We start from the raw sequence: 24523 nt of genomic DNA, 5'->3' as shown, positions 1-24523 counted from the left end.
AAGGAGAAATCTCACTCTCCAATATATTATTTTTGAAAATACTATCATTTTATCCTCCACTGAGATAATGACTTCTTACCTTTTCTTCTTCAATCAGGATTACCTGAGCTGGAATTGGAAGCAATTGATAACCAATTTGGACAACCAGGAACAGGCGATCAGATTCCATGGACAAATAATACAGTGACAGCTATAAATCAGAGTAAATCAGAAGAGTAAGTAATACATTTTGTATTTTATAAGGTATCAGATACCAGCTTCTAAACAGAGAACTATTTTTTCCAAACTAGATTTCAGTCTACGATGGTATTTTGTGAGATATTAATAGATGTAAATACTTACTAAAAAAAAAAAAAAAAAAAAAGTGGGCCGGGTGCAGTGGCTCTGGCCTGTAATCCCAGCACTTTCGGAGGCGGAGGCAGGTGGATCACCTGGGGTCAGGAGTTTGAGATCAGCCTGGCCAACATGGTGAAACCCCATCTCTACTAAAAATACAAAAAATTTGCCAGGCGTGGTGGTGCGCAGCTGTAATCCCAGCTACTCAGGAGGCTGAGGCAGGAGAATTGCTTGAACCCAGGAGGTGGAGGTTGCAGTGAGCCAAGATTGCGCCATTGCACTCCAGCCTGGACAACAAGAGTGAAACTCTGTCTCAAAAAAAAAAAAAAAGGATTGGGGGGACAAGGGAAAGACACTGAATTAAACAGATTTATTGACTGCATGACCACAAGGCTAGTATACGTTGTAATCACCAAGAGATTGATATAATATGTAGCTATTGTTTTATATTTCATGTATTACTTTAATTGATTACCATAATGTATCTGGGACCTATGGATGAATTGGCCTCAGTACAATAATTATATTGCTCTTGAACTTTTAGTTATATTATTATTTTGTCCAGCGTTTCTCTTCGTTTGGTGCAAGAAGTTATAAGAAAGGAAAGTATACTTTTTACATCTACTCAGTGTCACATCTTGATTAGGATTGAATTTCTTACTCCCCACAGGCAGCCATATTCCATAACGCAGGCTGCGTCTCATACCTGCCAACCACAGGAAGACTAGATAGTGTTGATTGTGGTTTAGCGCCTTAACTATGAACTGTATTCCCATTAGTGCTTATAATTGTATTATTAGTGTTATTAGGATTAGTATTATTTTGTATATATTTCTGTTTTATGTATCAGTTGGTATCTATTTGGATTAGACTGTATATTTCCTACATGTAATCAGTGAATAATTTGTTGCTTAATACCTAGCATATTTCATTTTTCCAGTTTGATTTCTTTTGTAAATGGTAATCATGTCATGTTAACAATCAAAATGATTTGATCATCTTTAAAAGTTAATATGTACTGTTTTGATTGTGGTTCAGTTATTAATTAATGGCATTCATAAAAGGTAAATAGAATAAGTAGAATAAATCTGAATATAGGCTAAATGATTTTATCTCAGTTTTTGGCTGATTTTGTTTTTACTTTTATTAAAAGTTATTTCCCCTTTCTTAACTGTTTGGTTAATTTTCCAGGCTATTTCTGGAACATAAAGAATATGGGAACAAAGTTCAATGACTGACAAAAGAATGAAAACTATATTCAAGCTACATACCAAATACTCATTTAATTTCTGCACATTAAACATAGAACATTCCATGGCATTAGAATTGCCAAGCATCTCAACAGTGAATTTTCTAAGACCAAATTTGCACCTATATATGTATATAAAGATTGAATAAATTATTTGCTATGTCAGTCTGAAACTTTCTTGTTTTTTAATCCTGCAGCCAGTGTATTAGCTCACAATTAGATGAGCTTCTCTGTCCACCCACAACAGTAGAAGGGAGAAATGATGAGAAGGCTCTTCTTGAACAGCTGGTATCCTTCCTTAGTGGCAAAGATGAAACTGAGCTAGCTGAACTAGACAGAGCTCTGGGAATTGACAAACTTGTTCAGGTATTTATTAAAGTCAACATTATTTAACTGATGGAGACCTAAGAAGCTAGAAAATTATTTTAAGCAAGATTTTAAAGTATTGTACCCACTATGCTTTAGCTGTTTTATAATTTACCTCTTGTGAAACTTATCAAAATATATAATAGTTTTTTTTTAAGAAAAAGTATTACAGTAATTAGAATTAGAAATAAGTCTTAGCTTTTCACTATGGAACAGAATCTTACAAGCTCCAGCCAGAATAGAATCCAGATTTATAGCATCACTTCTCATTTTAGAGCTTAATTTATCCTTCATTCACGCTTGTCTTCTGCCAGTATATTCCATGGTATTGCAACTTCCAGGTTAGCCTTTTTTACACGATAGGGTGATAAAATCACTTTAGTGCATCTTGACCAGCATTTTCAAATGGAGTAGAATAGTGTAGAATACAAAGTATGAGAATGCATAGCCCATAAAAAGAAGTCATGTTTTGTGAAACTCCTTTCAGCTGCATACAAACACACACACACACACACACACACACACACAAGCACACGTGCACACGCGCAATTAGGTCACAATTTATATTTCTTACAGTGGATAATAGTGAAAACATTTGGAAACCATAACGCTACAGCTTTCTGTTACATGAGCTGTGGATTTTTTTTTTCAAATAAAAGCATGAATTTTATATCTGAGATAGAAAAATGCCTGCTTGATCCCTCCTTTAAGAATCTACTTCCTATAGTAAGCTATTAAATGTAAAGTTTATTGATTCTTAGGCTTTGCAATGAAGTTTTTTCCCAAACCTTTTAGTTTTATTTCATTGATTTGGAGCCTTTATTTTAACTATATTGCCATCTCTTTACTGAGATTTTAAATATCTCAGCTAATCCATTACTCCATTTCAAAAACAGCTTTTATAAATGATTTCTTTAGGTAGTAAACTTCTGGAGAGCATGAATTCAGAATGAATATATGATGATGATTTCTAGAAATACAGAAGCATGTCACTTATTGGCAGAAATTTATTTGTAAAATATTCTGGCTTCTTTTCTAACAGGGGGGTGGATTAGATGTATTATCAGAGAGATTTCCACCACAACAAGCAACGCCACCTTTGATCATGGAAGAAAGACCCAACCTTTATTCCCAGCCTTACTCTTCTCCTTCTCCTACTACCAATCTCCCTAGCCCTTTCCAAGGCATGGTCAGGCAAAAACCTTCACTGGGGACGATGCCTGTTCAAGTAACACCTCCCCGAGGTGCTTTTTCACCTGGCATGGGCATGCAGCCCAGGCAAACTCTAAACAGACCTCCGGCTGCACCTAACCAGCTTCGACTTCAACTACAGCAGCGATTACAGGGACAACAGCAGGTAAGTGCTCTTGTTTAGCAGTTGATACTTTTTTTTTTTGAGATGAAGTCTCGCTCTGTCGCCAGGCTAGTGTGGCTAGTGTGCAGTAGTGCTATCTCAGCCCACTGCAACCTCCGCCTCCCAGGTTCAAGCAATTCTCCTGCCTCAGACTCCCGAGTAGCTGGGATTACAGGTGTGTGCCACCACTCCCAGGTAATTTTTATATTTTTAGTAGAGACAGGGTTTCACCATGTTGGCCAGGATGGTCTCGATCTCTTGACCTTGTGATTTGCCCACCTCGGCCTCCCAAAGTGCTGGGATTACAGGCGTGAGCCACCGCACCCTGCCAGCAGTTGATACTTTTTAAAGGTATATACCAAATCTCTCTGCAAGGCAGCCCAGTTGCTACAATAAAAGTGTCAAGTCCACTCCCAGAACTTTCATGAAAGACTTGAAGAGCCATCCTTCCTCTCCTAGGAAAGGGATAAGGGACCTTTTCATTCAATTAAAGACCTTTCATTCAATTAAATCAATTCATTCAATTAGGCTCCTAATAAAGCACTTAGAGACCTACAACTTAAAGAACAATTTAATTTTTATTTTTTGAGATACAAACTATTTAAGGGGAACATCATACAATTATTAAATTAAGAGAAACAGCTTAATTTACAAAGTAGAGCATCAAGAGATACTGTTTATGATTATTGGAAAAGAAAATAAAGTTTATTTATATTGATTGAGGTTGGAGAGATTGATGCCCAGTGATGTTACTATATTAGGAGAATGAAGGAGAATAGGGGCCTGGGAGTTGTGAGTGAGTTAAATCTTCTCTCTCATGACAGGAAATGAGTAGGCATAGTGGCATGAATATTTAAGATTGTATAAGCAACAGACATGGAGATAATCATTAAGGACCACAAGAGCAAACAGTTAAAAATGTCTGCTGTGGGCCAGGCGTGGTGGCTCACGCCTCTAATCCCAGCACCTTGGGAGACCAAGGCGGGTGGATCACTTGAGGTTAGGAGTTCGAGACCAGCCTGGCCAACATGATGAAACCCCATTTCTACTAAAAGTACAAAAAAAAAAAAAAAAAAAACCGGGCATGGTGGCACGTGCCTATAATCCCAGCTACTCTGGAGGTTGAGGCAGGAGAATCGCTTGAACCCGGGAGGCGAAGGTTGCAGCAAGCCGAGATCGTCCCATTACACTCCAGCCTGGGTGACAGAGCAAGACTCTGTCTCAAAAAAAAAAAAAAAAAAAAGCCTGCTGTGGGAAGGGGGACCTGAGCTGTAGATTGTTGCTGCTTGTTATGAATCTTGTAGTTTCTAAAACCATATTTGTATATTGCCTTGAATTTTTATAAAAGTATTTAAAGAGGATCCCTGGAGACTTACTAATTCAGGAAGGAAGAGAAAGAAGGAGATAAATTATACTGGAAAGGCAGTATGATGTAATGGTTTTAAGAGTTCTAGTTTCAAGTCCCAGTTCCAAACTTAAGTGGGTTGCCTTAATCAAATGATTTACCTTTTAAAACCTCTAATTCCTCATCTATAAAAAGAGTCTAATAAAGAACTCCTTTCCCTCACTGGTGGTTGTATGGAGTAAATGAGACAAAACATGTAAAGCTTGTAGCATAATGCCTGGCATATTGTAGCAGTTGATAAATATTAGCTATTACTATAAAGTTGCATTCAATAAACATAATATGTAATATAAAATGTGCTTCCATTCTGTTTAAAAAAAGGAAGATGATGAAAGAGAAGAGAAAAGGAGAACTAAGAAAGGGAAATTTTTTAAATGATAGAATAACAATAAAAGGAATAATTTTTTAAATGCTAGGGTGAAATAAAGGATTCAAAGAAGAATTGAAGAGAGGAAAAGAGAAAGAGAAGGAATCATAAATGTTCTGAGATATTAATTGAAGATAAACTACTTCTTGTAGCTTTCCATTCATCTTTAGATAGAGGGCACCAGAATAAGAAATGCTTAATAGTTTCCCCGTGTTTAATTTTTCACAGAACATATTTAAGGGGACTATACTAGGTACTATAAGGAATACAAGGAATAAAAGAAACAGGCAACTGCTTGGCTTTTTGACTACAAGACCCGAAAACCATTTTGACTACATACCTGAAAAGTTAAGTGACGCTGCAAGCAGTATGTGATTAAGGGCTAAACCAAAAAAGTAAAGGAAAGTGTAGATGTGCTAGTTTCTCATTTTACAATGTAAAGTTCTGTAAATACTGCCTAATATTAAAGGGTCAATGAGCAAGGCCAGACCAAGGGTCTAGGTCAGGTTCATGAATGAATGGAATGATGATTCATGCTTGATTCAGAAAAAAAAGTTGTTTTGGCTTCCATTTGCTCCTAAAACAGCTGATAAGCAGAGAAGCCCTGCGAAGGTATGAGAATAAGATGCAAATAAGTGAAAGTTGCTGCTCTTTGCTTCCCTTAAATCTCATGGATGCCTATCCAGAGATGGCATGGTAGCCTAACAGAGTAAAGTATCCACCAAGTTGAAGAAACACAGAATTTGGGGCTCACTATGTTATAAGCCCCACGTATGTCTATACGCAAAAACAACTTCTACTGCAAACTAAGACAGTAACTCTGCTACCTAACGAGCCACATATCGGGGCCTGTTCTTTCTCTTTTAAGCCATAAGTTCTTACTGTTTCAGCACTAGGTCGCTCAGCTTCACTTGCGCTGCAAGTACTAGGAGTTTTACATGTGTCCACTTAAGGGCTTTCTGTGAGCAGGTCTGGCCAAGGTTCTCAGTCAGTGTCTTAGTTAAGATGCTTTCAGCCACAAGGAAAGAAAAAAAGATCAACTCAGCATAGTAAAACAATAAAGAAAATATTTTGACCCAATTGACAATCCAAAATGAAAGCAGACCAAGGTGTGGTTACTTCAGAGATTCAGGGATGTTATCAAGGACCCAGGTTCTTTCTCTTTTTGCTCTGCAATCCTTGGCATGCCATGATTACAAATATCATAGGCAAACAAAACTATAACTAGCAGAAGAAAAGGGACTGTTTCTTTCCTATGTACCTCTTTCCAAAAGCCAGGAAACTTTTTCCAGAAGGTCTTCCCACCCCATCCCCCGCCAAAAAAAGAAAAAAAGGAACAAAAAAAAAAGTAAAAAGGGGGAAAAAATACTTCACATGTCTGACTAGTCAGAACTGAGTCACATGTACACCCTTAACCAATGGTTCGCAAAGACTGACTGAGAATACTCCTGGATTACCCCTGGAGTTGTGTGATTTGGGATGGTCAGCTGAACAAAATCTGTTCTGTCTTCAAGAAAGAAGGGGAGAGTAAATGGCTGCGGGTTGGCAATAACAGTGCCTGATTAAATCAAGAAATTGAGGTTTAAATATATTGTTTAAAGTTATATAGTTAAATTCACAGTTGGGATAAAATAGTGAACTGAGGTAGTATTAATATATCTCCCCTTTCTCCTGCCTTAAATCCTATTAAATGACAGGTTGTATTTTTTGTGTCTGTGACTAAGTTCATGTCAGTGTAGACAAAAAAGAGAACACCATTAGCGCACTAAAAATTAAGTCATTTTGAAATACAAAAAAAGCAAACATGAGAAAGAAACAAAATTATATGCAAATAATACAACTATTTATATAGAAAATCCAAAAGAATCTGGCCGGGCACAGTGGCTCACGCCTGTAATCCTAGCACTTTAGGAGGCCGAGGCGGGTGGGTTGCCTGAGCTCAGGAGTTCAAGACCACCCTGCGCAACATGGTGAAACCTCGTCTCTACTAAAAATACAAAAGTTAGCTGGGCATGGTGGTACATGCCTGTAATCCCAGTTACTGGGGAGGCTGAGGCAGGAGAATCGCTTGAAACTGGGAGGTGGAGGTTGCCATGAGCCAAGATTGTGCCACTGCACTCCAGCCTGAGTGACAGAGCAAGACTCCATCTCAAAAAAAAAAACAAAAAAAAAAAAAAACAGAAAATCCGAAAGAATCTATAGGGAACTTAGAACAAATAGAGTAGTTCAGCAAGGATTTTAGATAAAAGAACAAGAAACAAAAATTAATGGCAATTCTTTTTACTAGAAAATTAATTAAAAATACATTCAGGCCAGGCACGGTGGCTCACACCTGTAACCCCAGCACTTTGAGAGGCCGAGGTGGGCAGATCACCTGAGGTCAAGAGTTCAAGACCAGCCTGGCCAACATGGTGAAGCCCCGTCTCTACTAAAAATACAAAAATTAGCTGGGTGTGGTGGCGTGTTCCCAGCTACTCAGGAGGCTGAGACAGGAGAATCGCTTGAACCCAGGAGGTGGAGGTTGCAGTGAGCCAAGATTGTGCCATTGCACTCCAGCCTTGGTGACAAGAGCGAAACTCCATCTCAAAAAAAAAAAAAGAAGAAGAAAGAAATTCACACTGTTCAAAACTTAGAAGATGTGGAAGTCATAATTGAAAGGCAAAAAGAATATCCAAATAAAAAATACTCATGAAAGAAATTATGTCTCCTAATTGGTTGTTGCTTGTAAAAAGATGACAGTTGTTCCAAATTTAATCAGTAAATTCAGTGGAATTCCAATAAAATCTCAACATGGAATTTGACAAATAGATGCTAAATTTGTTTTAGAAGCATCAATACAATCTTGAAGTATTAATAAAATGAGGGTATACTTGCTCTACCAATATCAAGATTTAAAACAAAGCTTTAAAAATTAAACCAGGCTGGATGTGATGGCTTACACCTATAATCCCCCCATTTTGAGAGGCGTAGGCAGGAAGATTGCTTGAGGTTAGGAGTTTGAGACTAGCCTGGGCAACATAGCAAGACTCTGTCTCTACCAAAAAAAAAAAAAAAACCAAAAAACAAAAAGCCGGGTGTGGTGATGTGCACCTGTAGTCCCAACTACTCAGGAGCCTAAGTTGGGAGGATCGCTTGAGTCAGAATTCAACGCTGCAGTGAGCTATGATTGTGCTACTCACTCCAGCCTGGGTGGCAGAGCAAGACCTTGTCTCTAAAAAAAAAATTAAAACAATGTGGAACTAGCATGAGGATAAATAGTTCTACCATAATAGAGTTCTACATAATAGAGGGTTCTGCATAATAGCTCTACATAATAGAAAGCCCAGAAACACACCCAGACATATTGAGAGACTTAATAAGAGACAGAGGTGACAATGGGGAAAGAATGGCATGCATCATAAATGCTGGTACATTTGGCTGTTCATGAGGAGGAAAAAATTAAATTTGATCCTCATCTTATACAAGACACAAAAATAAACTCTTAAGTGTTTTAATGACCTAAATGTGAATATGAAAATATCTCTGTAGCCTCTTTAAAATGACATAAAGGAAAAAGTAAATGTTTACATTAAAATTTACGACCTAGAAGATAAAAGACACCATAAGCAAGGTTAAAAGGCAAGACAAAGACTCAAAGAAGATGTTTCCAACCCCATATGACTGGCAAAGGACTAGTATCCAGAATACACCCAGTTTGTAATCTGCTATTCATAGTATATTTACCTCATTGGATTGATACCCATCTGTTCGCTTATTGGTCATATCCTCTCCTTCCCTCTTCCCAAATACAGGAGACTGTAAGCATCTCATAGCAAGAATTTAGCACCATGCCTAGTGATTTGAGAAAAGAAAACGGGTGTACTCAGATATACATTATAGTTTGCTTCTTTTTAGTGAATTTTAAGGTCAGTTTAAAAACAGATGTTGAAAAAATATATATATATAAATAGATATCATTTATTGGCCATGAGTATTATCTCACTGGCTGGTATATACTTTTTACTCCTTGTGTAAAGGAGTAAAAAGATTGTAACATTTTAAATTCAATTATACAGTTATGAATAAATCCCCAGTTGGGAGGAGAGAGATGAAAAACATCCTAGGAAACTAGTGTATCTGTATTGGTTGAGACTTAAAAAAGAGCAACAAGGAAGGAAGGAGCTGATGATTAAAAAGCAATACGAAGTTACAAGCCTTTAGGTGTAATACCCGCTTACTCCTCAAATAAGCAAAGACCCAAGAAATATATCCATAATATCAGTAAAGGACTTCTAAAATTCTATTTTGGGAAAAAGAACAACAGCAAAGATGGGTAGACCTACTGCTTTTAGGCTGGGCACGGTGGCTCATGCCTGTAATCCCAGCACTTTGGGAGGCCAAGGCAGGTGGATCACCTGAGGTCAGGAGTTTGAGACCAGCCTGACCAACATGGAGAAACCCTGTCTTTACTAAAAATATAAAATTAGCCAGGCATGGTGGCACATGCCTGTGATCCCAGCCACTTGGGAGGCTGAGGCAAGAGAATCGCTTGAACCCAGGAGGTGGAGGTTGCAGTGAGCCGAGATGTCACTGTTGCTCTCCAGCCTGGGCAGCAAGAGTGAAACTCCGTCTCAAAAAAAAAAAAAGAAAAAGAAAAAGAAAATGGTATCATTAGCTGACAAAAGATACGATTTTTCCACTCCAGTTTTGTTTTCTTCTTCCCCAGCAAGGATCATGATCTTCATAACTATCAAGAGGAGAATAATATAAAGAGAAAGTGACAGTGAGACACATAAACAAATATGGTATACTTAGCAATCTTAAAACAAGTCAAGTCCAGATATGTATGTGTTAGGGTACTGAACAAATGTATGTATCTGACATTATAAGAACCACTATTGATCATCTTTTACATATTATAGAGAATAGAAGTGATCAGCAAACTGAATTAGGATTAAAGGACAGAAAAAAAGAGAGAAACATTTTACCTTCAGGTTTCTGGCAATGAAAAATGCCCGATAGGACAATAAGTTTCTTTAAAGAATACTTTTGTCTTTGCAAGAATTTGTGCAGTAGCTAGCTCAGGGTTTCTCAACCTTGGCATTTTAACATTTGGGGCTGGGTAATTCTTGTTATGGGGGAGATGTTGTGTGCATTAAGGATGTTTAGCAGCATTCCTGGCCTCTGCCCACGAGACGTCAGCAGTACCTCCTCTCTTAGTTGTGTCAACGAAAATGTCTTCAGATATTGCCAGATGTCCCTTGTTTGGCAGAATCACCCCTAGTTGAGAACCTCTAGGCTAGATAATCATCTTTTAGGTTTCCTATAGAAGGACTTCTTGGTAAAGCACTGGGAAGAAAATCCATTCCGGCAGACAAAGTGACAGCCAGCCTGAACTGTGTGTGTTTATTTTATACTTAGGAATGGGTTTGCCCTCTTCCGCTGGCCACAAGCCCCACATTTCCTTTTCTTCTACAACAAGCCTTTTAACCTGTGTTTGTGTCTAAGGACTAACAACTAATCTCCTCCCACTCCCCACCTCTCTGAAAGTTAAGATTTCCAAGGAGCTGAGGAATGTAGCGATCCTTTTGGGAAGGCTATGTTGGAAGAAGTGGAACTTGACCTACTTGTTGAAAAACAAAGCATTTTAATAATTGGAGAGAAGAGGCAGGTCAAAGTAAGACAGGTGTACACAGCACTAGTCAGGTTGCACACACAGATAGTCAAGGGGAGGAAAAAATGAACAAGGGTTAATTCAAGGGCAGAAATAGACCAGGTTTCCTATAATAGAAAGTACTTGTAGATTTATGCTATTTAGAATAATTCCTTCTACTTCTAAAAAAGAGCCTATTACTACTTGTCAGGCATCTTTCCTCCATCCCTACCCATTTCATTTGTACGTTATCTCACAATTCAAAGAATATATAAAGCTATATGTTTGGAATGTATTTTTACCTGTCCTCATTGCCTCCTCTCCTGTTTTTTTACTTGCTGTTCCCTCTGCCTCAAGTTAACTCTGCCCTCCTCCTTGCCACCTTGCATTCTCATCCTTCAAGATGAATGCAAGCTGAGCTCACTCATGCTTCTTGGTCCCTGTCTTCATCCCTAGACTGAATGAGCTGCTCCCTCTGTGCTGCCGTAGATGTGTCTGTCTATGCAGACAAAGCACCTGTGCATTTTACTGTTGTGCGTTGGCTTCTGCCACTCAGTAGGGAACTCCTAGAAGGACAGGAATTTGCTCACCTTTGTAACCTCCAAACTTTATACAGTATCTTGAATGTACTGAGTTTTTAAGTAAATCTTTATAAAATTAACTTGGTTTATCTAAATTTATGTTCCTGGTCTTTCAAGAAGTATATCAGTTTTGGTATTTAAGAGTCTTTTTGACTTTTAAAACTATAAAGTTGGTATCTTTCTTTTTGAAGTGACTCAGAACTTCAAAAAGAAGTTTTAACTTATTCCACAATGCCTTAGAGTTGTCATTTTAACATTTATATTATAATGAGCTTTTCCCCAAAATTGGTTTGTTTTCTGATCTACTGGGAGTGAGAAAATGACTGAAGTTAGAATTAAGAGTTGAGCTATTTGATGACAAGAGATTTAATCACTGTTCATAGCTCTTTGGATTCTTATAAAACTTTTGTAGGCTTTCTAGTTTATGTATAATATATTGAAATATATTAATGTATGATATATAAGTATATATAATTTGTGTTTTACAAAGTATATGAACATAAAATAGTATTAATATTATTGTTACTGTTATCTTCCTGAATAGTTTATTCATATCAAATTATTGAAGAAGAAATGTTTTAAGCTGTAGATTGTTTTCAAGAAAATCTCATTTCCAAGAATACTTCTTTTGTTACCAGATACTGTTAAGGCATGCCTGGCATGCCTATGACCTGGAACCCTAATCCTGGTCTAGACTGATCTTTCAAACCAGTATTCACAGAAAATTGTTCTGGGAGATAGATATTAATGGTTAGATGTTAGAAAAAAAGGTTCGTGATAAATAAATTGCATAGTATATCCCTTCTTGGAGATCCACAATGTGCTTTTGGCCAATTAAAGGCTTATAAAATTTCTGCAGTAAATAAATCTGTTTTACCTTGTGTAACCCATCATTTCCAGTACTTAATACAGCACAGCATGCTGTTTTCCCAGCACATCTATTAATATCCTGCAGAACAATGTTCTTTAGCATTGTTCTTTAGCATACCAATTTGGGAAATGCTGGTCTAAAGTAATTACTTTTTCTAGTTAAATAAATAATCCATTTTTTCAGACCATTTGTTTCTTACATAATACTGTCTAGCTAATGAAATCATATTGGATTTTCCTCAAATATGTATCCACCAGACATAGTACCTCCAAGTGAGAATACCATCCAGCTTGCTCAACTTTCCCTTCATCTTCCAGACCTTTGTAAAATGTGCCCTTATTGTATACCTGCTTTTACATTTATAATATTTTAAGACCTAGGGCTGGTACTTCTTCTTCCGCATTGCAGCACTTATCTAAAATAACTGTTAACATGTTTTTTTGTTGTTTTGTTTGTTTGTTTGTTTGTTTTTGAGACAGTCTCGCTCTGTCACCCAGGCTGGAGTGCAGTGTGTTTGTATCCTACTTTTAAATACTTTGCCATAGTGTTTTGGAGGCAATAAGTGTTTTATAAATGTTGGGAACTACCAGCCTTTTGGAAAATAAACATAGGAAATAATCTAACCAAACCTGCAACACTAAAACTTTCTAGTAATCAATAGAAAGTTTGTGTTACTTTATAAGGCCTGTGTTATGCTTGTGTGTAGAAATATATCTTATTGTTTCCATTTTTCTCTAGTTGATACACCAAAATCGGCAAGCTATCTTAAACCAGTTTGCAGCAACTGCTCCTGTTGGCATCAGTATGAGATCAGGCATGCAACAACAAATTACACCTCAGGTAATGTGAGAAAACCAGACGTCATTAGTACTTCTTTAATCCACATAGTGTTTCTTAAAGTGTTGACTTGAGTGTCTTTGAAATGGTCTGTGAGCTGATCTTTTAATGATGTTTGTAGTGTAGTTTTCTTCTAGAATGAATTAATAATCTACTTTTGATACCTCTTACTGATATTTGATCTAAAGCAAATGGTGCTTTGTTTTGTTTTATTGTTATTATTGTCATTGTTATTGGATACCAGATGACTAAGTAGAAAAAACTCTTATTTCTGTAGCGAATAGCACCAGTAACAGGAAGCCTCTGATACAAAACTGTGTGAATGGTACCCGAAACCTGATCAAAACCCAGTCACATTGCTAAGCTGTCTTAACTATCTTGTGTACTACGTTCAGTTTGAACATCAGCATTTTCTAGCTTGTATTTATTTTTTAAATCCCTTTTTTTTTTTAATAAACGCAGAGCCATTAGAACTTTAAACATAAAAAGAACTAGGTGGACTTCTAAATGTTACCTAGTACTCACTCTCTACTTTACCCCATACATACTTAAAAATTTTTTGTTTCAACTACTTACTTTTATTTCATAACAAAGTTGATGTAAAAATCTTGGAGATAAGGAATTTTAGAGAGGATTTAAACAATACTCTTTTCCTCTCCACAATATGGAACTAGATGGATTAGGAGCAAATAAACAAAGCCAGCACCTGTATTATTAAAGAGATAAATACAGCCATGCATGACTTAAAGACAGGGATATGTTCTGAAAAATGTGTTATTAGGCAACTTCATAATTGTGCAAAGGTCATAGAGTGTATTTACACAAACCTACATGGTATAGCCTACTTAGCATCCTGGCTATGTGTATAGCCTATTGCTCCTAGGCTATAAACCTGTACCGCATGTTACTCTACTGAATACTGTAGACAATTGTTATGGTATTTGTATATCAAAACATACCTAAATGTGGAAGAGGTACAGTAAAATACTGTAGTATTATAATCTTATGGGACCACCGAATTTGGTCCATTGTGTGCAACTGAAACGTCTTATTACTAAAATGTCTTATTGCTGAAATGTCTTTATGCATCACATGACTGTATTGACTGAAGTTGTTGGTAAGCAGCAGATATTGACATCTTCATGGATCCAGATTTCAGTTTCTCTGTCTTACAAATTATAAATCTTAGTGCTAGCTAATTCAGGAGTAATTAGGTTGTAAGGAAACAAGACCCCACTTTTGGATTCACATAAAGATAATTCCTATCAGAAAGTCTTATTTCATAGTTTCTTCTAGATTAGACTATATGTAGTTGGCAAGAGCTGTATGCTTTAACCAGATTCTCAATCTGAATTGACATTTTCTGAAGAAGGCTTTATTGATATGCCATGTTATATTGAAAAAATGATTTTAAGCTAATTTGACCACTTCTTTCCTCATCCATAATATTATAACTGAAACCACTTACACTAATGCCTGGAATAATCTGAAACTCCAATAATAATACAAAATAGCTGTTTCCATTTATTTCTTTTTACTATTTTATTTCTACTTACTTTCTTTTTAAGTGATAGTTTCTTAGGCATTGGATCCTAGATTTCAGAATCTTCCTTTTTTAATGGTATTTGTAGGTTTTTTCTAATTGTAAAGGTAGTACATGTTCATCATAATAATTTGGTAAATATAGAAAAGTATAATGAAAATTAAAATCACCTATAATCACATTTTATTCATTTAAATAAACTGGGATAATGTTCTCAGTGAGAAAAGTGGAAAAACTAAGTTTCTCTTTACCAGAAACACAGTAAATTTTTTGGAATTGAAAAAGTCTTCTAATGATCTAATGAAGGATAGGACAGAAGTCATCAAGCACATTTTCTTTCACTTCCTTATGGTCTTCATGTTTCTCTTAACAATGTTCATGGCCAATATTATAATACTAATCAATACATACTTTCTTTGAATTTTTCAGTTCTGTGTGACTTTTCATTGAGAATTTGCGTTCTCATTTATAATGGTCAGATATTGTTTAGCATTTCTTGACTACTTTTAATCTGTAAAATGTACTTAATTCATTTTTTCTCCTGTGATTGTTACTTAAGAGGTTTTTGTTCCTTTTCTGTTTTAGTTTCCCTTGTACAGTGATAATTGCTATGTACTTTATTGCCCCAAGCAAGTAGGCCTTAATCCAATAAACTTTCCAGGATAGATAGTGATTATAATAATTTTAGTAAGTGAGTTTTTTCCTGCTTTTCAGCCACCCCTGAATGCTCAAATGTTGGCACAACGTCAGCGGGAACTGTACAGTCAACAGCACCGACAGAGGCAGCTAATACAGCAGCAAAGAGCCATGCTTATGAGGCAACAAAGCTTTGGGAACAACCTCCCTCCCTCATCTGGACTACCAGTTCAAATGGGGAACCCCCGTCTTCCTCAGGGTGCTCCACAGCAATTCCCCTATCCACCAAACTATGGTACAAATCCAGGAACCCCACCTGCTTCTACCAGCCCGTTTTCACAACTAGCAGCAAATCCTGAAGCATCCTTGGCCAACCGCAACAGCATGGTGAGCAGAGGCATGACAGGAAACATGGGAGGACAGTTTGGCACTGGAATCAATCCTCAGATGCAGCAGAATGTCTTCCAGTATCCAGGAGCAGGTAGGAGGGTCACAGCTTTATGTTGTTCTAAGTAATCCATACAGGCTTAGGTCTCTCTCCATCTTTATGTCTGTGCTTGGACATTAAAACAGTGTGTGGAAGAGGAAAGACACTGACGTGGGAATCTGGAGACCCAGGATTCAGACTCAGCTTTTGACACTAAATGGTTGACTGGTTTGAGGCTTACCTCCCTTTTGTAGCTGAGATGATTGAATTAGAGGATCTGTAAGGACCTTTTGAGCATTTTGTATGCAAAGTACGTTCCCCTTTTTTTTGTGTGTGTGTGTTAGATGCGGTCTCGCTCTGTTGTCCAGGCTGGGAGTGCAATAGTGCAATCTCAGCTCACTGCATCCTCCACCTCCTGGGCTCAAGCGATTCTCCTGCCTCAGCCTCCCGACTAGCTAGGATTACAGGCTTGCGCCACCGTGCCCAGCTAATTTTTGTTTTTTTTTGTAGAGACAGGGTTTCACCATGTTGCTCACACTGGTCTTGAGCTCCTGACCTCAGGTGAGCCACCATACCTGGCCCATTCTCTTATTTTTTAATTTTTCTCATTGATCTTTATGAGAATTCAATGCAAGTCTTCCCCACACAATGGATTTTAGTACATTAATTCAAAATTCGCATGTAGTTTTTTCATTGTGTGGGGGATTTTGTTTTTGCCAGTTTGCATAAGAATAATTTATCTCCACAGAGTATCTCAGACTACTCATTGGTGTCATCACTCTCAGCTGCTGCTGTTGCAGCTTCCTCTCCAATGTCAGTCAACTTTCTGGCTTCCAAAAGCTTTTTTCTTTTTTAGTCTTTCTTTGGCACTGTCTTCCATTCTCTTTGTCCTGGGTGATGATATCTTTTCTTATTTCTTTTCTGTCACTTTGAGGTTCTGATAGGTAGTGGCAGTGATGAACATCTGATTAGTCTACTCTGTTTAATCAAACTTTTATGCAAAATTAATTGTCAATTCCTGAAAAATAATTGAAATAAATCCCTTGATTATATAAATGAAAGAAAAGAGGTAAATTTTAAGGCTGCTTAAAAATGAATTTCAATGAGAAAGCTGCTGTTTGACTTGAATAAAATGTCGAAGTTATACAGAGATTTTTGACATGGCAGTATGCTTATCAGTTTTGACAGCCAAATCAATTTAGAGTTTCCATTCTGATGGTAGCAAATACTAAAATCTTTTGACTATCAAATTAAGTATCTAAAGACTTGTGCCAGAGAGCACCAGAACTCTAAAGAGATTTTAATCAAAATTATGCCACATCAGTTTCTTTGTCCTCAAGACAATGAAGTCATCTTTGGCTGGTTTATATCACTGACACTATCTGTGTGGGCGAGAAAAGGATTATTAATCCATATTTTAATTATATGGTTGCCTGAACAAGAGTATGGCCTTCAAAAGAGTTTTGTTTCCATGTGTCTTACAATTTCTGTATGCAAAGAATTTGACAAAGCTTTTTCACTTTAGCCTGCGGAAGTACTTCCTCCAACATTAGAAGACTTGTGTAGTTATCTGCATCCCCATTCCTCCTCCAAAATGACAACCTGACTAAAACAGCAAATGGGTTTTTAGCAGCATTCATGACATTAATTGCAGAGCCCTAAATCAAAAAATTTATCTCATGCATTAGGGGAAAAAGCTAACTAGAAGTAAGCCAAACATTAATAAATTCCTCATGAAATTATTCTAAGGATATTTTTCTATTAAAAAATAGAAATAGTATTTCTGTCCATTTTCAGGCATGCACTTTTAAGTTTCCTCTGGAAAGTCAAGAAAGGAGAACTTTATATCCTGCTTTCATTCCTTGACAAAGCCACCTGGAAAGGCGGTCCTTCAGTGCCCCGGTTCTCATGAAATTGACAAGTTTCTTTCACAGTTCTGGGTCTAGCCTTTGATCTGAGTTGTGTCAGCATAGAACAAAGTGAGCTGAAATAATGGAGCAGGTGGAGCTTCCTCTTTCCCCGTACCATAATGGGAAAGATGTGTTGCCACCTATCATGAGTATCTGGTGCCTGGGTTTTTCTTGCAGACCAACTTCTGATTGACAAAAATATTTTCACAAAATAAGAATTTGCTTTTTATAAAGTCAGCATTCATACTACAAACAAAACCCAAAAGCTGAGTGCATTGAAGAGAACAGTGGTTTCATCCAGTTGCAAACTGAAATGAAATGGCAGGGCTGTCAGTTCTTCCATGGACTGCTTCAAAATAATACTGGAAAAATGTTTAACTTTTCTGGAAACAGTAAAAACGTTTAAAGATGCAATGTTTTTAATTTCTGTCACCACTCTTAATTATAAACTTGCTCCAAATTGATCAGCAGTCTGGTAGAGGACCAGGTTTTGTGTTGGCACAAAATGAAGTTCTGGAAAAGTTCCAGCCTTTTCAAAACAAAAACAGTTTATTGTGGCTTAAGGAAATCCAGATAAAAAGGCTCTTTGGCCTTTGTTGGTTTTATGCTTCTATTCCTAAGAAATCGGCTGTACAAAAGTACCAAAATATATGTGTTCCAACATGTTTCCAGGTTTGACAAATTAAGGTCCATAATCCAGCCCACTTGTTTTGGTAAATAAAGTTTTAATGGAACACAGCCATACTTACTGCTTTATGTATTATCTATGGCTGGTTTCACATAGAAGAGTTGAGTAGTTAAAGAAACTTTATGGCCTACAAAACTGAAAACATGTATTATCTGGCCCTTTGCAGAAGAAGCTTGCTGATTTCTGTGTTAAGTGATGACAGTAAAACCAACGGATAACTGCATTAGCTTTGCTTTATATCCTTTGCTTTAGCCTCTTTCCACTTAATGTAGGCCCAAAGTAAATGAAGGAACATGAAAGTCATAGTAATGGCAGAGTAAGTTTTCTTGTATTTCTGAAAACAGGAAACTTTTCTAGACTACCATGCTATGATGATGAGTGTAAAAGAACAGAATCAGACTTTGGAAATTGTTTTCTTTTTTCTTTTTTTTTTTTTTCTTTGAGACAGAGTCTCGCTCTGTCGCCCAGGCTGGAGTGCAGTGGCGTGATCTCGGCTCACTACAACCTCCACCTCCCTGGTTCACGCCATTCTCCTGCTTCAGCCTCCCGAGTAGCTGGGACTACAGGCGCCCACTACCACGCCCGGCTAATTTTTTTGTATTTTTAGTAGAGATGGAGTTTCACCATGTTAGCCAGGATGGTCTCAATCTCCTGACCTCGTGATCCACCCACCTCGGCCTCCCAAAGTGCTGGGATTACAGGCGTGAGCCACCGCGCCTGGCCAGAAATTGTTTTCTATTAAGGCAGTATTCAAAGTAAATATGAGAAATTGGTTTCTTTAGTGTATCTGCCCACTTCATGGGTTCCTTCAAGCCCATTTAGAGACTTCTTTTCTGTGAACTACAATAAAATCCTCTTCCACCTATTCCTCCTCAGTGATCTCATCTCCTTTTGGGGTTTCAGGGACCTTTACATGCTAGTGACTTTATTCTCTATCTCTAAACAGTATCTCTCAGCTCATATGTACAGCTGCCTACTGGATACATATACTTGCATTTTCCACCAACACCCCAAACTTAACTTGTACAAACCTAGACTCATCAACTCCATATTCCCTTTTATAGTTCTGTGTTCCAGCTACAGTAAACTCTGAGTTCCGAGAAACAGCACAGACCTTGTTCTCTTTTACTTCCAGGGGCTTTGAACATTGTCTATACTCTATCTAAAGTATTCTTCCTTTACTTCTCATTCCTATTCTTCCCTCCTCTCAGATATATCTCCTCTGCAGAGTCTTCCTGGACACTCCCAATCATAAAGTACTCACCACCCTGTCTTAAAACCACTTGTTAACCTAGCTGCCTTTCTTTTTAAATAGCAAGTTCCTTACGTGAGCAGAGTGTGACCTTTTTAACCATTGTTTCTCCAGTGCTTAGCACAGTGGTCTCACAGTGAATAGATGCTTAATGAATCTTTGAAGAAATAAATGAATGAAAGTATGAATTCTAATTCTAGTTGCCACTGTCACATGTCTGCAATGCTAGTTATGGTTGGTCTAGCAGGGAAACTTAACATAGTCTAGCCCAGCTGGGCACGGTGGCTCACGCCTGTAATACCAGCACTTTGGGAGGCCTAGGCAGGTGGATCACCTGAGGTCAGGAGTTTGAGACCAGCCTGGCTGACATGGCGAAACTCCATCTCTACTAAAAATACAAAAATCAGCTGGGTGTGGTGGTGGGCGCCTGTAGTCCAGCTACTCGGGAGGCTGAGGCAGGAGAATTGCTTGAACCCAGGAGGCGGAGGTTGCAGCGAGCCAAGATCACGCTACTGCACTCTAGTCCGGGCAATAGAGCAAGCCTCTGTCTAAAAAAACAAAAACAAACATAGTCTAGGCAGAGACAGAACTGTAAAATTTTTCATCTAGAAGAACTAGATTATCTGATTGATGCAAGTTATCCAAGGTCCAGTGTGTAGCAGATCTGGGACCAGAACTCTAAGTATTCCTCTAATTCATTACCCACAGGCTAGTTCTTTCTGCTAAAACTGGGTCATTTCACAGAGGATTTTTAGAGAAATGAAACCACTCTCTATGATACTATAATGGTGGGTACATATCATTATACATTTGTCCAAATCCATAGATTGTACAATACCAAGAGTGAACCGTAATGTAACCTATAGACTCTGGGGTAGTTGATAATGAGGACAGTTATACATGTGAGTGAATGGAGGAGGGGTATGTAGCTTCATTTACATAATTTTACCAAAAATAAACCCTATCTAGTGAAAGAAAAAACTGTAAAGTCTAAAGTTAGGAAATCTCAGTACCATCCACTTAGTTTTGCTTTGAACCTAAAGCTTCTCTAAAAAATTGTCTTTTTTAGAATAATAAGTTTAAAAGACCAACACTAAAAACAACAGCAACAACAACAACAACAACAAAACAAACCACAAAAAAGTCATCTTCTAAGGGAAACTGTTCATTCCAATATGAACAGTTAGAATGTGAGATGAGGCCAGAAAGAAATATCAGAAAGCTTGCTCTTATACTTGGAGTCTCTTATTTATTGTTTACTGTTGACCCCACAAAGTAATATCCAGAATATGATAAGCATCTTTTCCCACTCGCATATTTTTATTTTTATTTTTATTTTTTTTAATCTTTTGAGATAGGGTCTTGCTCTGTTGCCCAGGAGTGGCGTGATCATGGCTCACTGCAGTGTCCAACTCCTGGTCTCAAGTGATCCTCCCACCTCAGCCTCCTGAGTAGCTAGAACTACAGGCATGTACCACTGTGCCTGGCTAACTATTCTATTTTTTATAGAAGCGGGTCTCACTACATTGTCCAGGCTGGTCTCAAACTCCTGGCCTTAAGCCATCCTCCCACCTTAGCCTCCCAAAGCACTGGGGTTACAGGCATGAGCCACCACACCAAGGCTATATTTCTTCTAAAAGAAATTAATTTCATCATAAATGAGGTTAAAAACACATTAATACAAGAGTTTTAAGGATCACAACCAAAATAGTTTAAAATGGAGAGTTAATGCAAAGACATTAGAAGTGAAGATGGTGGCAAAACAAAAACAAAAAACCCACCCTCTAGAGTCATAAATGAAAAAAAAATGGATGCTGGGCACAGTGGTTCATGCCTGTAATCCCAGCACTTTGGGAGGCCAAGGCAAGTGGATCACCTGAGGTCGGGAGTTCGAGACCAGCCTGACCAACATGGAGAAACCCTGTCTCTACTAAAAATACAAAAGTAGCTGGGCGTGGTGGCGCATGCCTGTAATCCCAGCTACTCAGGAGGCTGAGGCAAGAGAATTGCTTGAACCCAGGAGGCGGAGGTTGTGGTGAGCTGAGATCACACCATTGCACTCCAGCCTGGGCAACAAGAACAAAACTCCGTCTCAAAAAAAAGAAAAAAGAAAAAAAAATGGAGACCCATATATTCTAAATCAAAATTACTTACCTTACATATAGAGGAAGCGACAAGGAGAAAATATGTAGCTTCATTTATATAATCTTTACCAAAAATAAATAAACCCTATCTAGTGAAAGAAAAAACTGTGAAGTCTAAAGTTAGGTCAACTTCCACAGAAAATTTAAAACAGTTTTAAAATTCTAGCCTATAAGGCCGGGCGCGGTGGCTCACGCCTGTAATCCCAGCACTTTGGGAGGCCGAGGCAGGCGGATCACAAGGTCAGGAGATCAAGACCAGCCTGACCAATATGATGAAATCCCATTTCTACTAAAAATACAAAAATTAGTTGGGCATGGTGGCATGCGCCTATAATCCCAGCTACTCGGGAGGCTGAGACAGGAGAATTGCTTGAACCCAAATGCTTGAAACAGAGGTTGCAGTGAGCAGAGATCACGCCATTGTACTCCAGCCTGGGCAACAAGAGTGAAACTCGGTCTCAAAAAAAAAAAAATGTAACCTATAATAAAAAAACGAGTAAATTAACTACATCTCTGGCAAATATAATGATTTTCTCTTTTTATTTAACCAAATAAACCAAGTAAAAAGAGAAAAAAATCATTATATTAAAAATAACCAAAAAAATTACATTAATAGTGACAGAACACAGTAGATATTACACAGGCATATATGCATGTGTTCACAAAGTGACATCAAGGACATAGAAACATGTTTGTGATGTAATGTTGAGGGAAACAAGCAGGTCACAGAATGTTACAGGATTTTATAAAGATGTAAAGGAATTTTACTAAATTATGGGCAATCATACTATGGCATCCTTTTTTCTGCACCTTTATAACTTTCTCTGCCTTAAAAGTATTTAACTGTGAGATGTATTTTGTCAGGAAAAAAAAAGAGAAAGAACACAGTGCTAGCATTAAACATTAAACATTTTTTAAAAAACATTTTTACACTTTTAAATTCTAATGGATATCTACTTTGGGCCAGTAGAGTAAGAGGGACCAGATTTACTTTCCCATCTGAAACAAATAAACAAAAAACAGACAAAGTACATTCAACAGTAGTTCTTGAGATTGTCCAGACTGTGCTGCGGGGAGGGAGAATCCAACAGGAGCCAGGCCATTTCCCTGAGCTGAGGAGGTGGAGCTGGCAGTCTGGGAAAGCCAAGACACCTAGAGGTAGCAGGGCACAATACCAGAGAGGACAGCACTGCACAGAGAATTGTAGGATATGCAGAGGGTCCCATTCAAGTCTTCAGCTGAGAGCTGCTGCGCGCACACGGGCACGCGTGTCTGTGTGTACAAATCAAGGCCAGAGAAAACCATCTGAAAAGAGGGAACAATCTTCAAAGTTCATACAGGGCCAGTTCCTCTTCCTACCAGCCAGAGTAGAAAACCTCATAATTCAGGGGGTATCAAGTAGAACACTCAGAGATGGTTTGCCTTGGTAGTGGGGCAAAATAAGCCCTAAACTCTGCTCTTGTCTCATTAGGCACAAGACCTAAAAGAATTAACCTGTTTCCATGTAGCCTAACCACAGCCCAGACAAAGGTCAAAAATATTTAAAAGAAGAGAAAAAAAATCCAACACCTAATAATTAGGTAAAATTCACAAGGTCTGGAATCTGATTTTTAAAACTACCAGCTATGCAAAGAAGTAGGAAAATACGACCTGTAATGAGGAGAAAAATCAGCCAAAAATTCAGAAATTACACAGATGATAGAATTAGTAGACAGAGACATTAAAGCAATTATAAATTATAAATTCTGTTTGTTCAAGAAGCAAGAGGAAGCTTGAATATGTTAAGTAGAGCCTAGAGCCATGGAAGATATAAATAAAACCCAAGTCAAACTTCTGGAGATGAAAACTACAGTGTCTGAGATTTAAAAAACAAAACAAAACAAAACAAAAAAAACCCTAGATGAGATAAACAGCAGATTAGAAATTACAGAAGAAAAAAATAGTGAACTTAAAGATATAACAATGGAAACTATCCAAAATGAAATCAGAGAAAAAAGACTGAAAAAAACCTGGTAATTTACTCAAAATTGATCTTATAATTCAATGCAGAATTTCAGCATGCTTTTTGAAGAAATTAACAAACTTATCCTAAAATGTATATGGAAATGCAAAGGACCTAGAGTAGCCAAAACAATTTTTAAAAGGAAGAACAAAGTTGGATATCTACCTAATTTCAAAAATTACCATAAAGTCGCAACAATCAAGACAATGTGGTGCTGGTACAACATAGAGATCACTGGAACAGAATAAAAAGTTCAGAAGTAAACCCTTACTTTTATGGTCAGTTGAGTTTTGACAGGTCAGATGGCTGCTAATAAGCATCATCCTAAATAAAAAGGAATAGCCTACTGATAAGTGCTCCAAAATGGCTGAACCTCAAAAACATTATGCTAAGTGAATGCAAGCCAGACACAGAAGACCATGTATGGCTACATTTACATGAAATTCCCCCCAAAAAGCAAATCTTTTAGAGACAGAAAGTAGATCAGAGGTTACCTGGGACTAGGGATGGGAGCAAGGATTGACTACAAACAGGTACAAGGAAGAGAATTTGGGGAATGATTAGATGTCTAAACTGGATCGTGGTAATGGCGGCACAACTCTATAAGGGAATTTGGGGAATGATTAGATGTCCAAACTGGATTGTGGTAATGGCGGCACAACTCTATAAATTTACTAAAAATCATTGCATTATGCAGTTACAGTGTGTCAATTTCATGTTGTATAGATTATGTCTGAATAAAGCTTAAAAGGGGGAAGGAGGAGGGGAAGAGTGGCTAACAAAACTTTCTCATTTTTTATTTTCATACATGGCTTTTTCTTTTTCTTTTTTTTTTTTTTTTTTTTGACAGAGCCTTGCTCTGTCACCCAGAGTGGTGTGCAGTGGTGCGATCTCGTCTCACTGCAACCTCTGCCTCCCAGGTT

At 37.7% G+C, this 24523-nt stretch overlaps 1 protein-coding gene across 4 annotated transcripts in view; it reads left to right on the top strand.

The window, feature by feature from the left end:
* The window catches only part of NCOA1 (nuclear receptor coactivator 1), a 277974-nt gene that overhangs the window by 233916 nt on the left and 19535 nt on the right, over window positions 1-24523 (top strand). For all 4 annotated transcript variants that reach the window (XM_063696019.1, XM_055377552.2, XM_063696021.1 and 1 more), the window contains exons 14-18: window positions 98-215; window positions 1783-1951; window positions 2994-3308; window positions 12900-13001; window positions 15256-15658. In XM_063696019.1, coding sequence (XP_063552089.1) covers window positions 98-215; window positions 1783-1951; window positions 2994-3308; window positions 12900-13001; window positions 15256-15658 — 1107 coding nt within the window. The remainder of the gene's footprint in view (window positions 1-97; window positions 216-1782; window positions 1952-2993; window positions 3309-12899; window positions 13002-15255; window positions 15659-24523) is intronic.

This window comes from Gorilla gorilla, chromosome 12 (assembly GCF_029281585.2).
Source record: "Gorilla gorilla gorilla isolate KB3781 chromosome 12, NHGRI_mGorGor1-v2.1_pri, whole genome shotgun sequence".
Taxonomy (NCBI): Eukaryota; Metazoa; Chordata; class Mammalia; order Primates; family Hominidae; genus Gorilla; species Gorilla gorilla.
Note: the sequence above shows the minus strand (reverse complement) of the source record. Positions and strands in the feature narration are given on the sequence as shown.